Source organism: Gavialis gangeticus, unplaced genomic scaffold (assembly GCF_001723915.1).
Source record: "Gavialis gangeticus isolate Ggan-Ray unplaced genomic scaffold, GavGan_comp1, whole genome shotgun sequence".
Classification (NCBI taxonomy): Eukaryota; Metazoa; Chordata; order Crocodylia; family Gavialidae; genus Gavialis; species Gavialis gangeticus.
The window spans coordinates 69315632-69333179 of NW_017729004.1; the positions used below are offsets into that span (position 1 = coordinate 69315632).

Sequence of the window (17548 nt, forward strand, 5' to 3'; positions counted from 1 at the left end):
AGTATGATTGAGGAGGGGTTTAAACCCCCATCCTGGCCTGCAGGAACCCCAGCCAGGGTCGGCTAGGAGGGGAAGGGGAGAAAGCAGTAGGCCTCTGTGAAGCAGCAAGTATTTGATTCAGATTCGGCCAATTCAGAGGGACAATGATTTGATTCAGTGATTCGAATCACTGTCCCGATTTGATTTGGCCAATTGGGATTTGAGAGATTTGGCTGCCAAATCAGGCCAGGTGATGGCAGCAGTGTCAGCAGCAGGGGCATGGTGGTGGCGAGCAGGTCTCCACCCCACCCCCTGCTTCCACAGCCCCTTGCCATAGCTGCCCTGCCCAGCCTCAGCATCTCAGCACTTAAAGAAAACCAAAACCCAAAAAACCTTGCAATCACTGGCTGCAGCAGCAGTGATCGAGGCCTCTGAGGGCTTGTGGCAGAGCCCCCCCATGCAGTGCAGGCCAGTGGGGATTAGCACCCCCCCGAACTGGCACCCGCACAGCAGATGTCTGGAAGCTGGCGCCACTCACGCCGAGTGCTGCCAGGCTCCAAGTGACTGCTGGACCTGCCCCAGCGCCGGGACAGTATGTGGCACCCTGCTGGGCTGCACTGCACTGCACCTGCATGATGCGGCAACTGCCATGTGGCTGCCAGGTGTGGGGGGGTAGCCTCCGCCTGAACCCCCAGAGGCCCCAATCTCTGCTGCTGGAGCTAGCGAGTGCAGGGATATTTTTTTTCTTTTTTTTTTTCCTCAAAGTCCCAGGATGCTGGGGCCGGGTGGGGCAGCCATGGAGGAGGGGCTGTGGGAGAGGGCAGGAGGTGGGGCTGGGAGGGTCACTCAGGGAGGCTAGGAGAGCTGGTGGGAAATGATGGAGCCACGCTGGGGTTCCTGCATGGTCCCCTCCCCCCTTCCTCCAGCTCCCCTGTGGTGGTGAGCGGGGACCACCAAAATCTCCACATCGATTCAGAGGCTTCCAAATTGATTCAGAGGCTTCTGAATTGATTTGGACCTTTTAACGGGTCTCCCGATTTGATTCAGATTTGGAGATTCAGCCCCCAAATCGGGTCGAATCTCCTCCGAATCAAATCAGTTACTGAAGCTTCGCACAGCCCCAGAAAGCAGCCCTTGCCTGGATTTTGGGGAGGGGGGTCGAGCGGAGCATGGCCAGACCTCAGCCTCCAGCTGGCACTGAAAGGTCAAGCAGTGATAGCTGGGGCATGGCCAGACCCCAGCCCCAGGCCTCAGATGAAGCGGGGGAAGGAGTGGGGAAACACAGAGAAGTAGGGCTGGTAGAGACCTCCAGAGGTCCTCTAGTGTGTGGTCCAGCCCCTGCGTGAGCCCTGGTCAGAAACTCTGGTACAAGCACTAGAATCTAAATAGTGAAGGGTTTGCTCACCATGGGGCCTGTGTAGTGCTGGGGACAAAAGCCACCAAGAGTTTCCTGTGACTGTTTTTTGCCCCCTGTCCCAAAGCACAGCTCAGTGCTGCTCCCCTCCAGTCCTGAGCCCAGAGGCAGCACTGTACAGCCCTCCCCCAGCCCCACTGTAGTGGAGGCAAAGGAGGGAGAGAGGCCTACATGCTGCAGTGGCTCTGTAACAGCCCAGTCCAGCCCAGCCTGGGCATGGGGAGCCAGGAGAAAACCAGGAACACAGCTCCCATGGCCCCAGCCCAAGCTGCAGCTGGCTGAGAAGGGCTCTGCCCCTGCAGCCCGGCCCAGCCCCACCATGTGCCCGGGACTGGGGCTGGACTGGTCCAGGACAAATCATAGATTCTATGAGTCTATGAATTTCATAGGTCCTGCTTCCCACAACCAGGCTGGGCCAGGCTGTCAAAGAGTCACTGCCGTCAGTGGCTTTTTTCCCCAGCATTACAGAGCCCTCCTGGTAAGCAAACCCTCTGCTATTCAGATTCTAGTGATTATACTTGAGGGTCTGGCCAGGGCTCAGGTCTGGCTGCACTAGACACTAAAGGACCTCTGGAGGTCCCTGCCAGCCCCACTTCTCTGATTCCCCTCTCCCTCCCCCTCCCCCACTTCACACCAGGCCCAGGGCAGGGGTGTGGCCATGGCCCTGCTCTCACTGCTTGAGCACCGAGCCGGAGAGGGAAGCCACACAGACGTCAGCTGGGGTCCCCCATGGCAGGGAGGAGGGATTAACCCCCCCTTTCCCCTCAGGTTACTAGTCTCTGGCCACACACCCCGCTTCTGCCACTGGAGCAGTGAGGGGGACACTCTGAAGCATGGTTTCCCACCCCAACCCTTTCTCAACCAGCCAGAGCAGTGACAGTGCTTCAGCTAGGAAACACAGGGGTGCAGCCAACCCTGCTCTGCTGGAGAAGACAGCACAGCTCAGCCCATCCTGGGATGCTGGAGTCCAGTGTGTTAACTTAAATCAGGAAAAGGGTCTGGGACAGAAGTTCCATAAAGCAGTTTGACCTAAGTCAGTTAAGTCTGATACTACATTCAACCAGGTTTATCTTAAACTAGTTTCAGCCATTTTGAAACTGGTTTATGTGCATTGAATTTCTGTTCTTTTACAGGTTTAAACCAGTTTCTGATCACTTAAACTGGTTTATGTGCAACTTCTGCCCCTAGCCTTGGAGAACAGGCACTTCTACGTGGAGCTAAATGGCCAGAAAAATAAATGGCACTCTGAAATGAAGGGCTTACTACCAGGCAGTGTGCTCCCCCCACTGATTAACAATCAGCCCTTCCTACCAAATGTCAGTGTTTCATCGGTGCTGACAAGCTCTGCATTATCACACAGCAGAATAACTTTGAGGACACAGAGAAGTTGCTAGAGAGGGCACTGAATCAGATGTCAGATTATTACCTAAACAGTTACCTCAAACCCAACCCTAGAAAAACTCAAGTCTGTGCTTTTCAACTGAGAAACCAGGATGTGGAATGACACCTAAATCTCACCTGGGGTGACCAAAGTCTCGAACATCAGATATACTTAGTTTACTTAGGGGGTAACACTGGACCATACACTTAATTATAAAAAGCACATATTAAATACCAAAGCCAAGGTCAACAAAACAATGTTCTGCATAAGCTCACGAATTCCAACTGGGAAGCACATCCATCCACCCTAGGCACTACTGCCTTAGCACTTTGTTTCTCTGTGGCTGAATATGCCTGCACCACCTGGGGATGCTCAAGTCACAGTAAACATACTGATACCACCCTAAATGATACATGCAGAATTATAACAGAGTGCCTAAAACCCACCCCAGTTCCCTCCCTATATGTGCTATATGGTGTAGTGCCTCCTTCTTTGCCCCCAACCTTACATTGGGAAGAAAGTAGCGGGCAAAACATTGACTAGCAGGTACAGGAGTCAGACAATCACCACCCACTATATTGACATCAACCAGCACACCATTGTCTTTCATTGAGAAATTGCCTTTTGTCCTCTACCATACCACTGACTACATCATCAGAATCAACCACAACTACATTCTTGCAAAAAGAATGGAGAAACTAGATGACAAAGCTGTTGAATGGTGCAAGTAAGAAATTACCTCCAGTGAGGAGTTAGTATCCAGCTCCAGTTACAAATGGCACACATGGCAGAGTCTAAACATTGAGAGTGGACCTCAGCAGATGCAACTTCCTCATGAAATCATGGGGCCTCTACACAACCAGCCAATGTATTTTGTCAGGAGAAGCAAACCAAGAATCATCTCCTGAGATGCCTGCACCGCAATGCACCCCACAAGATTTGGCAACACCAACACCAGAAGCAGTGGCCTGTGCAGAATATTTGTACCAAACCATACAGAAAGGGTGGACTGGAGACATGATGAAGAGGAAGAATTAAAAACACTGCCTCACTTCCTAATGGAGGCAAAAGTAGTATTACCATGTATTAATGACATATATGCCTTTATTCTGCTTCTCTTCAGGATTTACAGAACTCATTACTGCTTAAAGATATGAGATGTGTCTATACAAATTATTTGATGCTTTCTGGGCATAGATTATTACTAATTATATTTATTATCACAATACCTAAGAGTTAAGTCTTATTGTACAAATACAACCCCTGTCCTAAACAATCTGACAATCTAAACGGACAAGACAGAAAAGAGTTGAGTAAAGGCATATGATACATAATAGACTGAACAATGTGATGACAGCACACGTGGGGGGGGGAGGTTGTGGGGGTTGGAGTTTTTCTGAGTGGTGAAATTGGGGTATGCTTAGGAGGCAGTCACCTAAATGGAAGAAAACGGGGATGAAGTGACAGAGCAGGATAGAACTGTTTGGCAGAGTAAAGTTGAAGTGAACAGACTATGAAGCAGTAAAAAGAAGGCCCAGAGAAACCAGCCAGTGAGTACAGGGAAAGTCCGGTCCGGTCAACATTGTAAAAAAAGTTCTGAATGTCCAAATGTCCCTGCTTTGGTTTTTCTCAAGGTCACAGAGCATGAAGGGAAGGCAGGGGTGAGTAAAAAGGGGTGTTTAGTTTACAGCCAAGACAAACAAGGTACTCAATATGTTCACTCTGAAGTATTTCATATGCCTGAATACAACTCATCAGTAAAATGTGGTGACATGCAGATATAGGCCTGAAAGCTGCCTTAGTAAAATACTTAGCACAAGTAATGCCATTTTGTCTTGACATAACTAACTAAATACCACTAAAAGCAGGGCAAGTGGGTCACAGTTTAGAGTGACCTCTATAATCCAAGGTAGCAAAAAAGTTAAAAGAGGACGTGGCAGCAGTCCACGACAGCAGGATACAAATAACAGCCTAAGTCTAACAGGAATGACCACTGTGAACAACAAAGACTTAAGGGGGGGGTGAGGAAGGGAACAACACAGGGAAAAAAAACAACTATTCGAACCCCAGTGCAGTGATGGATGTCTGGCCAATTGAACTCACTGTATCTATTTGAAGGCTTGCATAGGAATATCTATATGGATTATTAAGGCTTACTTAAAAGTTAAGTGTTGCATTTAAAACCTCGCTTAAATATTGAACACATACGCAATGTCAATAAATTAGGATTTCAGACGAGAATAGTCTGACCAATCATTTCATTTCCAGCCACTCCACCCCTTAACTAAATTTAGGACAGCACAGACATTTTCCAGGACACCATTTCAGTCTGCATGTATTTGCAATACACAGGATCTGAAAAAAAAAAACGACTTGCCTTCTCATTTATGTAGATATTCTTTACATAGATCAAAATTAACAATGTGTGAGGACATGCACTTTTACTTTAAAAAATTCTAGCCCTATAGTTGTGATAATGATTTTTAATTTCCATTTAGAAAGTTAACACAGGCATCAGGTTTTCTGAGCTTCAACACAGTTTCTGCTTGTCTGTTGCTCCTTAATATTTTATCACATAACAAGCTATAACGTATAAAGCTGCTGTTCAAGCTGTTATCCTGCCTCTACTACCAAGTTAAAGCATCTCCCTGGAAAAATTATCAATAGGCAATCACAGAAACATATGAAAAATGGGAAGGCTGGGAAAGCGTAGGAGTGGAGAACTCTGTTTCCTCTCCCCTCTCTTATTCTCCTCTCTCTCTCTCTTTCCTTGCAGCAGGGAAAAACTTTTCAGCCATGAGGAGAATAACTTAAATAAAAGTACTAGCACTCTACACCGCACCAGCTGGCAATCTTTTGTGGACTGGGCTCATCAGTAGATTTAGCAGAACTAGTGGGTTCCCTCCTTTCAGGCTTGTCTTTCATATTTGCCTCAACCTAGTAGCGTGCATAGTAATTTTTAACACTCTGGCAATTGCTACTACAGTATCTGCCCTTGACCACTGGGTTCTTGGGATGGGGTACTTACTCAGCTCTCCATGCCCCTTGGGGTTCTGTCCTCGAGTCGGCATTCAACAGTCTGATAGGATGGTAAGCAGCTTTACCTTTATTAGGAACAGGATTCGGCAACACACGCACTTGCACCTTGTGGGAAGAACAACAATAACCCACCACCAACAAACCACACCCACAGGGCATCAGAGGGAAAGACTGGAATGTTTCACTGTTGGCCCCTTAAAAGTACAATCCATATACCACATCCCCCTTCTTTACTCTGGGAGCTCCCTCTTCAGTACTTGAATGTTCATCAGTAGCTACTTTAAATTAGAACATTTTGGGATTGTGAAGCCAGAGGTTGCTAGCACTTGGCTCACTGATGGGGTCTAGCCTTTACTGCTATCCCATTACATAGTCCTTGTACTTCACAGGCAACTTCACCACACGTCTACTCCTAGTTTGCGTGGTGCCACTGGGTGTCCCTGTGGATGCTGGCAGCTGGACAAGGTCAAATCAGAGAAGCAAAAATGCTGTCACCTGGGCAGACCCTGAGCACTGGAGCCCTAAGGACATAGTTACACCTGCTGCCTTGGATCCAGAAGGCATTGGGTGGGGAAGAGTCTTGAACCTTGAGGTGGACTACTAACTCTAAGATGTCCTTGAGCAGCGGAACTTCTGGAGGAAAAGGAGTGGATGTGAACCCAACTGAGACGTACAACAATGGGGATGAGTGGGACATTGGAGTAGGGAATCTCATCATTGACCCAAATGCTGACTTGGAGAAGGATCAACATAAATTGCAGATGTCAGACTTCAAAGAGGTGGGGCTGCCAGCATGGTGGGGCCCAATGCTGGAGCCCAACACTGTGGCCATGTTGCCAGATAACATCAAGTTTGTGACCCCAGTATCGGGCCCACAAGCCAAGGAGGGCAAGTTCAAATCTAAGAGTGCCAAGGACAGTGGCAAACCTATCCCAGTGAGGGGACCAGTGGCAAGAAGGAGGTTCAGGGATGCTCTGGGGATGGCGCAAACTCTGGTAGCTTGGTGGCTGCCCTCACACCAAAGGGCTTGGAGAAATCAGCTAAGGCATCTCGTAGAGTGGCTGGCTCCCAGAAGTAAAAGGAGGGCAGCTCATCTATGAGCAAGAAGGAAAAAAGTGAGGGGGCGGGGGCTCCATTCGAGAAGGAGCCTAGTGTGCTCCAGCCTCTCACTCTGGCTGTGAGGGTGGGACGGCATGATGGGGGCCAGGCAACAGAACCTGCTGCCATCGAGCAGCTTGGGAGTATAGCTACTGACACAGGAGCAGCACTCAATCCCTTGGGAGTTAAACCATAGACCAGTGGGATGGTAAACAGCTTTATTTATATTAGGAACAGGGTTCAGCAACACACACACTCACAGCTTATGGGGAGTACAACAACCTACCGCCACCAAACACACCCATGTTACACACATAGACTTTTTGCCTATTGCTTTTAGTATTTGGCTTCTTAACACATATCAAAGACAATAAAAAGTCCTTTTTTAGATATGTGGGGAACCAGAGCAAAAGCAAGAATAACACTGGACCCCTGCTAAACCATATGGGACAACTGACAACTGACAGCTAGGAAAAAGCCAACCTGTTTAATAGGTATTTTGCATCAGTTTTTCACCAGCCCTGAGGGACAGCTCTGCTCAATATGGTACGAGACAACTAGGGTGAGGGAGAATTGTTACCCTACATCAATGTAGACCATGACACCTTCAAGTCAGCTGGCCCAGACAGGTTCCACCCCAAGGTACTTAAGGAGCTGGCATGCATCATAGCTCAGCCACTGGCACGGATCTTCAAGAACTCATGGCACTCAGGTGAAGTGCCCAAAGACTGGAAGAAGGCCAATATGGTGCCTATCTTCAAGAAAAGGAGGAAAGTAGATCTGGGGAACCACAGGCCTATCAGCCTGACATCTATCCCAGGGAAGATCTTGGAAAAAATTATCAGAGATCATTCTTGACAAACTGGCTGATGGCAACATCCTGAGGGATAGCCACCACAGGTTTGTTGAGAGTAGGTCTTGCCTGACCAATCTCGTCTCCTTCTATGACCAGGTGACATATCACCTGGACAAAGGAGAAGAGACTGACGTTATATATCTTGATTTTTAAAAAGCCTTTGATCTGGTGTCCCATGATCCTCTCATGGAAAAATTGGCCAATCGTGGCCTCGGCTGTATCAGAGCCTGATGACTAGGGAATTAGCTCCAAGGTTGGACCCAGAGAGTGGCAGTCGATGGAAGTAAATCATCATGGTGCGCCGTGACCAGTCGGGTCCCCCAAAGCTCCGTCCTTGGGCCTATACTCTTTAACATCTTTATTAATGATGTGGACACTGGTGTCAGAAGCAGACTGGCCAAGTTTGCTGATGACACCAAACCTTGGAGTAAAGTGTCCACACCTGAGGACAGGATGGTGACCCAGGCTGACTTAAATAGGCTCAGAAAATGGGTGGATGAAAACCTGATTGCGTTTAACACCGAAAAATGCAAGGTACTCCACTTTGGGGAAAAAAGACCCGTGGCATGCTTATAGGCTCAGCAGTGCTATGCTTGCTAGCACCACGGCCAAAAGGGACTTGGGGGTCATGATTGACCACAAGATGAATATGAGCCACTAGTGCAATGCTGCAGCTGGTAAAGCAAGCAAAACTCTGGCTTGCATCCATAGATGCTTCTCAAGCAAATCCCAGGATGTCATCCTCCTGCTGTACTCTGCTTTGGTGAGGCCACAGCTGGAGTACTGCATCCAATTCTGGGCTCCACAATTTTAAAAGGATGTGGAGAAGCTTGAGAGAGTCCAGAGGAGACCCATGCACATGATCAGAGGGCAGGTGAATAGGCCTTATGATGAAAGGCTGAGAGCCATGGGACTCTTCAGCCTGGAAAAGCGCAGGCTCAGGGGGAACCTGGTGGCTCTCTATAAGTACATCAGGGGTGTACATCAGGATCTGGGGGAACACCTGTTCACCAGAGCACCCCAAGGGATGACAAGGTCAAACAGTCACAAACTCCTCCAAGACCGTTTGAGGCTGGACATAAGGAAGTACTTCTTTACTGTCCAAGCCCCCAAGGCCTGGAACAGACTGCCTCCACAGGTGGTGCAAGCACCTACTCTGGACTCCGTTAAGAGACATTTGGACGCTTATCTTGCTGGGATCCTTTTATCCCAGCTGACTTTCTGCCCCTGGGGCAGGGAGCTGGACTCGATGATCCTCCAAGCCCTAATGACTCAATGATCCTTCCAGCCCTAATGTCTATGAAATCTTATGTATTTTCTTGAGTTTTGCACTGCCTTAAGAAACTCCATTTTGTATTGCTCTGTAGCTTGACATAAGTGTTTGACCTTTGTATGCTGTATGTATGAAAAAAGGGGTGAGAGTGTGTCTGTGGAAAAGGAAAAGATCAGCTGGTGACTGGCTGAAGAATGCAGACAGATAAAAGACCAAAACAAGAAGAATCAGCCCCAGAACAGCGAGAGAACAGCAGCCATCGACCTTCAAGGAAGAACACAGTGATAACACAGCAAAAGCCCAGAGGACTGGGTGAGTTGACAAGGCTATAAAAGATGGGGCAAGATATATCAATTTTGGGTCTTGTTCTGTATGTCATCCTGGAGCATTGATTTGTCTGACAAGATGGACAGGCAGGAGCCCAGCTGGCCACCGAGTTGATCTGAGTATTGATAAGACTGGTAATGTATACCAGCGCAGAACAGAAATTGGGGTATGAATGTGGTATGTATCTGTGTATTAAATGCTTAATCAATAAACGTGGCATCTTGCCTTATCCTCCCTTATAAGGTCTCACTTGTGATTCGAGCAATTAGCAATTTGTGTAACACCCACAGGTCATCGGGGGAAAGACTGGAATGTTTCACTGCTGGCCCCTTAAAAGTAGATTCCATATACCACAACTACTGCTTTTTGTTTTTTGAAAGGTCAGTGGAAATAAAAATTAACTGGTATCTGCATATGGGGTATGGGCGTGGAATGTGAAAGATAACAAGATCCACCAATTTAAATTGTAGTGCAAACTAGGTTTGTTTGGTTTTTGTTTTGTTTTTTTTATAGACAAAGGTAACTGCATACCCAAAGGTAAGGGCCCAATTAATTGGTGAAAAAAGTTTGAATCATTTGGCATGATCAAAACATGATGCAACTAAATCACCAACTCATTCATAAGTTTCTTCACATAATACTTTAAATATGAAACAACAAAGCAAGATGGCTCAATGGTATTATAGCACTGATGTTGTTTAGGATCATAGGAAAGTAGCGCAATAGAGGACCTCATGAGGTCATCCGGTCCAGCCCCTGCTTAAGGCAAGATCAACCCTGATTAAACAATCCCAGGCTGTTTAACCTGCTTTTGAAAATTTCCAGCAATAGAGACTCCACAAAACACTCTAGGTAGCCTGTTCTAAGGCTTTTACACCTTCATAGAAAGAACGTTCTTCCTAACATCCAACCTCAGTTTTCTTTGCTGCAATCTGAGGCCATTGGGCCTACACCCATTGCTACAACCACAAAGAAAAGGTTATCTTTATCCTCTTCTATCATACTTCAGGTATTTCAAAACTGGTAAGCCTCTCTGATGAAGGCTGAAATAAAATTAATACTCACCTACATATCATCTTCTAAGTTCATTAGAATGTAATAAGGATGAAACTCCGATAGTTATATAGAAATTGTTTTAAAGACTACAAAATTTAATAGAAAAATATGCTCGTTCTATAAGCTGTTTAAACCATGCTGTAGAATTCTGTAACACAAGATACAATTTATCAAATTCTATTGACTTTCCATAAGGCTTTTTCAAAGTAAGTTATGTATTTTTTCTAGCACTCTTCTGACTGAATGAACACAACCATCTAATACATTTTGTTGGAGCCAATGGTCAAAAGATTCTTAAAAAACTGTGCCTAAAAAAAAAAACCCGTTTGATGCCCTGTGTGCCTGCCAGAAGCTGTCAACATGTGTCCCAACACACGCAATCAAACATGGAGAGTAAATGCCACTTAGCATGATTTTTTTTAAAGCACAGGCTTTCCAGTATTTGTAGGTACATACAGCATAGGTTTGTGGAAATGCAGTTTACTATTTTTTTTGCTGTGCTTTCTTGGAATACCATTTTCAAACATTTCATGTAGGTTAAATATACACATATTTTACAAATATTAGCTAAGGAAGTACTTACTGACAATTTACAAATACATTTTAAAATTTCTTTTGAGAAACTCGAGTCAAGATAATGTACAGCTAAAAAGCTTCATCTTGCTTCAACAGAAGTTACATGCAAGTAAAAAGGGTGTTAAAAGAAAGAATGTTTAGCAGCCTTAATATTCAGTACTTAATATTTCACACATTTGGCATTTGGTCCTGACGGACTAGACAGATTGCTGGGTACAAAACAGTAAAATACACTAATAAATTTGGCTTATTATATTTAGCCCCCAAATACTAAAAGAAAAAAAGAACACACACAAAGCCAATTCCCTCAGTGTTCAGATTATTTTTACATGTCCAAGAAAAAGTGCTCAGAAATCAGTAGTGGGGAGAGGAGAACTTTCTAGTCATACAAAAAGATGAAAAAGCTGGCCTGAGCTGAAAGAAAAACATTAATGCAAATCTTTCTGTATGAGAATTGAGGTGCTGTGCTACTTCTCCTCATTTACATCTTTCCAGCTCCACTGCAAGGAACAGGTTTACTTTGGAAATCAAAAAAGGAAAATGTTCACCCATTAAACAGCATCTAAAAACAATATTGACCAATTTTGCTATCCTCAACATATTCTGAGTTTTGCATTTTATAAACGTGAAAAAATTTAAATGTCCTCTTGTAAATGAAAAGACCAGTGTCTTAACAGAATATTTTTATAACAAGACAGTGAGGCGCTGTTTGTTAAATGGTATGATTTTTTTAATGAAAATTTAAATTGAGGAGAATCCCACCATAGTAGCCATTATGTAAGAGAACATCCAATGCTGAGTTTAATTAAAGACCGCTGAAAGAAATTTCTATCCCCCAGCTACACCATCTGTAGGGAATTTTAGGAATCGGAAGTTTAAGGAACTTAAATAGTTCCCAGTAATTAATATGAGACAATGATTTGTTTAGCTAACTCTTCTGTCATTTAAAACATACTTTCAGCCCTCTTTCTGTTTTATGTTTCTTGTATTTCTGAAAAATAATGTGGAAGTTCCATAAATCCAAATTATTGATTTGTAACAAGATAAAATTCCATACAAAAACTTTTATGCAACCCTGTTTTTGCCTGTATACCAGGCCTTTTGGTTGTTAGGACATTGCTCCTTTTTTGAGAGAACTTTTTTACATATCAAAAATATATGCTGTGCATAAGTAATGTTTCTTCACTACATTATTAAAGGCCATATTGAAACTATTTAGGCCAGGAATACTTGGAATGCACTGTAAAGATTTGTTTGACAGACAAACCCCTTCTTGCAATATAAAAACATGTGTATTGCTACACATGGGGCACGTCTACATGAGACGCTTAACTTTGCATTAGCATAGTTTACTGCACAGTAAGCATGTAGGTTTATTCATGCACATGCTTACTACACAGTAAACCTCCCTAATCCCAAGTAAATTTGCTACCTGCAAATGCAAGTAGCAAACTTACTCGAGATTAGTAATGGTGCAGTAGTACTCATGTAGACGTTTGACCAGGACCAAAATCTGATCTTGGTCAGCCGTCCACAAGGGGGTGGGAGATAGCTCCTTGTGTCTGGGAGCTGCCTGGGAGCAGGGAGCTCCAAGCCCCCTGCTCTGAGATTACAATGGGGAGCATGGGGCTGGGAGACCCTTATCCCCCAGCACTGGCTCCACAACCACAGGGCCGGTGCTGGGAGATACTAATCTCCCAGCCTGAGCTCCGTGGTCGTAGGGCTTGGTCGGGGAGATAAGGGTTTCCCAGCTCAAGCTCTGTGATTGTGGAGCTCTGGCTGGGAGGTAAGGAACTCCTAGCACAAGACCCACAATCACAGAGCCGGCACTGGGAGATAAGGGTCTCTTAGCACTGGCCCCGTGATCGCAGACCTCAGGCTGGGAGACTCTTCTCTCTCAGCACCAGCCAGGCAGTCACAGAACCAGTGCTGGGATCTTCCTGCTGACGGGACAGGGGAGCCTGTTCTCCACCCAGCTCTGCAAACACAGAACTGGGGGGGGGGGAAAACAAACTGGGGAGCTTGTTCCCTGCTCAGCTCCGCAGTCACAGAGTTGGGAGGGGAACAAACCCCCCAGCCAGTTCCTCCCACCCCAGTTCTATGCTCATTGCTCATGGAGCCCCCCAGTCTGTTCCTCCTCAGCTCTGTGCTTATGGAGCTAAGTGGGGAACAAGCTGTCCAGACTCTGCCCCACATGCAGGACAGGGGCTGGGAACTGTCCTAGTCAGTAACAGAACCTAGCCCCATGCCTCAGTTGGGTGATCAAGGCACACAGCTTGGAAAGAGCTGCAGAGGTAGGATACATCCTAGCCCCCTGCCCCTATCTGCTGGTGCAGCAGCTAGCAGCAAGACTGGCTGCTAGTTGCCCCATCAGCAGATCAGGGCAGAAGGCTGGGATCTGTTCCTCCCCTGTAGCTCTTTCCAAGTCCCCTGCCCCTGATCGGGGAGAAAGGGTCAGGAGCTCCATGCTTCCGGGGCAGGGGGACATTGTCCTCACCCTAGCAGCAGGCAGTCCCTCAGGGCCAAGAGACAGCTGTCTCCTGGCCTGGTGCGACCTGCCAGGCCCTGGGCCAGCACCCGGAGGAAGCCTGGAGCTCCCCCCCAGTGGCAGCAGGGGCCCATTACAGGGCTGCAGGAAACTTGGTGCAAAGAACAGCAAATCTGCTCCCTAATCCCTGCATGTATAGATGCCTACCCAAAACCACTTACTACAGAGTACAGTTAGGCTGAAGTAAATGAATGTGTAGACATACCCATACAGTATTTAATTTACCTTATTCTTCTGATACTATATTAACAGTTCTGTGTTTAGGAATCTGGCATTGGTGGCAAGTACAGAGAAAATTGGGAGATTGGGTTATCAAAGCCAGTGGTGTACCTCAGGGCAATATTAGGATCCATGGATTTTGAAGAAAATTTTTGATGGAACTTTCCCCAGTGATTTCTTCTAAGGTATTTAGGTATCATGAAACTTTAACATGAATGAAGTAATGGAATATTTTATAACAGCTATGATGAGCCTTTAGTCCAGGGGCAGGCGAAGTCCACCCAGCAGGCCAGATCAGGCCCACAGTGGAGTCCATTTTTCAGCAGCCACTGCTGGCATCATTGCAGCCAGTTTCCAAGAAGACCCCTGAAGCAGTGGGGCTGTGAGTGTGTGGGGCCACAGTTTCCATGGAGATGGGCCCAAGCTGTGCTGATAAGACACACAGCTGGACATGGAGCTGCTCCAGGGCCGGGGTGGGATCTTGTCATCATGAGAGCGTGGGCTAGGGCCAAGGCACAGCTGCAATCTGCTATCCACATGCCCTGGGCAGAGGTATGCAGGCAGCGGATTGCGGTTCTGCTTCAGCTCCAGACCACGCTGTCACCACCACAAAATCTCAGCCCTGGCCCCAGAAAAACTCCCCACCCAAACACGCATGCTGCTAGTGCTCTCCATTTGGTCTCCATGGAAACCCTGGCCCTGTGCTGTTATGGCCCCGCCACTCCTGGGGTCTCCATGGAAACAAGCCACAGCAACATGGGCAGGGGCTGCTGGAAATGGAGTCTGGTCACTGGCCAGATCCACCATTTTGCATTATACATTTGCAAAAAGAAACAATTTAATACACACACCTTCCAACAGAATGCAGGACCTCCTTTCATATCTGATGCAAAAGTACAGTGTTATCTTCTGATTATTTGTTCTATACATGTTCACCAATCATAGTTCTCCCTGGGTTGTGTGTGTGCAGGAAATGATTAAATTGATTCTTGGAGGAATAATGCAAACAATAGTCTTGTTTCACAGAAAAAGTACTTGTTACCACGTTTCTAAAAACTTTGCTAGATCTTCTATAAAAGTCCATCAATATTGGTTGAGGGAGTAAGACGGTCTGGATTTCATCTAATGTTCATTAAGCTGAAGAGGCCAGTGTAATCTTGAGCACAGAACACATGTGGAGTTCCTCAAAAATATACTCAATCATAGAAAGGCCAACTTCAAATGAAGACCTAAAGTCTCAGTTGGGTACAGTCAGTATTCAGAGTCGTTCAATGCATGCATAGAGCAAGATGGCTCAATTGTGTATGTAATACTTTAGATATAAAAAATAACTAATTAATCATCACAGCAACACCTTGGATATTACACCAACAGAGATTTTTTTTTTAATGACAATCTGCAAACTTTTTACTGACAAAACATTTTACTGACATATGTTTTTAGTAATATCATGTTTTTTATAATATAAATGTAACCTTTCTACTAGAGCCTGGATGGCAGTAACAAGGGCTGTGTTTAAATGTAGGGGTTTATACCAACCATAGTAAAAGTTTGGTTCTCAGTAAAAAGTTTGCAGATTGTCAGTAAAAAATAAAAACAAAAACAAAAAAAATACTGTCTTGGGTTGTCAACCCTGCTAAACTACAGCAAAGGTTTTCACTATGCTGCCCATACCTCAGGGGTCCCCTACTCATCCCCATACGCTGATACTCCTGACCTCATTCCAAACCATGCTTCCCCCACCCCAGTTCACCCCCCCAGTTCATCCTGGCAAAGACCCCAACCTGCTGCCTCTCCCCACTCTCAGCCCTGCAACTCCATCTCAGCCACACCACCCTCTCCCTGTCCTGTCTATACATTCCCTCATATCTTTATGCAAGCTGAAGTATCACCAGCATGAATGGAGCATAATAAAACAGAAAGAAATATAAAATGTAATCAGGACTACAAAGACTGAAACCTTAGAGAAGAGAAAATAAACTTTCTTTCAACTAATCTGCCTTTTGTCAGCCTCGACTTAATTACTGGCTGCATTCAGTGTGGACTGCTGGATGCAGACTCATCATCAACTCATTTCCAGTTCAGCTTTTGAAAAGTCTGTTCAGATACAAGATTTTCTCACCTGAAATATTTTGTAAAATGCTAAAAACATTTTATTGAATGTTTATTACATTAAGCTTTTAGGAATTAACATACCAAAATGAGAACAACTGGATACAAGGTAGAAATATTTGCATTTTCAAGGATATCCACCAGTTGTTGTGTTTCTTGAAAGGCAGATTTTTTAACCTAAGTGAAAACAAATAATTAAAGTTACCAAAAGAAAATAAAACAAAATTATTCATTCACTACAATGTAGCTTTTTTTATTTATTTTATGAAAAAGGATGCAGGGTGTTCTGTTGAATATTACTTCTTTCTTTTTTGTTACACAAATACAAAATCAGAATCTAAACATATGGTATGTATTGTTCAGTGTAAGCCTCCCTGATACCACAAAGATTCCTAGCTGGATATCTGATGTAATGGATTTGTTAGAACTAGCAAGTGGCAGGTAAGACGTGCCAGGTTTGATGCCTTATGAATGCCAAGTTTGATTCAGCCAAGCTCATCTCTCTATATATGAAACCATTGTAATGGACTACAATCTCTGGGAGAAGATGTGTCAAATGGATTTTCAAGAACTAGGTACTTGTGCCCAGAGTGCATGTAAGAATGGGCAAGAGGAGGGCTGACATGCAATTATAAATGTGTGAGATGTCTAGAAAGGAAATGCCATGAGGTAACCTGTTCAAAGAACTGTTAATTATTCAAATACTTTATTATCATTTACCACAAAAAAAAAATCAATGGCAAACTTAAAGTAATATATTCTTGCATAATACTTACATGCATACAAATAAAATTGAAGCACTGTCCTAAAATGATGTTCTGCATACAATTATCATCTTTGCATAGAGATACTGATATACCTTTAACCTGCTAAAAAAGCATATGGGTATTACATTACTATACATATTCAGAATGGTGTTATTTTCCATGTTCAAAAGCCTCCAAAGCTGTTGTATATATGTTCAAACTACTGGCTTAAAAATAGCAATTAACATTCTAAACACAAGAATCAAAACACTCCCTGACACTTAAATGAGACAACAGAACAATGTTTGACTATACAGCTACAAAACATGTAGAAGATGAAGAAAACCTGGACCAGGGTTGCCAAATGTCTGAAAATTTATGAACAGTCAGTAAAAAGTCAATCAGAAAATGCTTCTCCATGGAGCAGGGGCAGGCAAAATAGGGCCCATGGGCTGGATTCAGCCTGCCAGGCCATTCTATCTGGCCCACAGGGCCCCTAAAAAAATTTAGAAAGTTAGTATTTATCTGGTCCTGGCTGCCTGCCAAAGATGACAAGAGCCAGGGGCAGTAGGACCCAGGGGAAACCAGCAGTAAGACTGAGCAGCCTAGTTCTGCCCCACCCTGGCCATTTTCCTGTATTCCTACCCCCGTGCTGCTCTGGCACCATGTGGCTCTCGGCTGCATCGCTGGACCGTGGGAGCAGGGGGACATGCCAGTACGTACGTACGTACGTACGTACGTGTGTGTGTGTGTGTGTGTGTGTGTAAAGTGAGTCCCACATGCAAACCACACCATACACATGTAACCCCCTTCACACTGCCATACACGCAGACCCCCACATCCATACCCCTCATACACCCCAACCACGCTCCCCACATACCCCACAAACCCCATACACACACACACCTGCTCTGTCACCCCACA

The 17548-nt window shown here is 45.3% G+C and overlaps 1 protein-coding gene across 5 annotated transcripts in view; it reads right to left on the reverse strand.

Annotated features, from left to right (window-relative positions):
* The window catches only part of ISPD (isoprenoid synthase domain containing), a 265206-nt gene that overhangs the window by 105455 nt on the left and 142203 nt on the right, over nt 1-17548 (reverse strand). For 3 of the 5 annotated variants that reach the window (XM_019508509.1, XM_019508513.1, XM_019508511.1), the window contains 2 exons: nt 16655-16747; nt 15963-16055 (listed from right to left, as the gene is read on the reverse strand). In XM_019508509.1, the coding sequence (XP_019364054.1) occupies nt 15963-16055; nt 16655-16747 (186 nt within the window). The remainder of the gene's footprint in view (nt 1-15962; nt 16056-16654; nt 16748-17548) is intronic. The other 2 variants (XM_019508510.1, XM_019508512.1) reach the window with 2 other exon arrangements.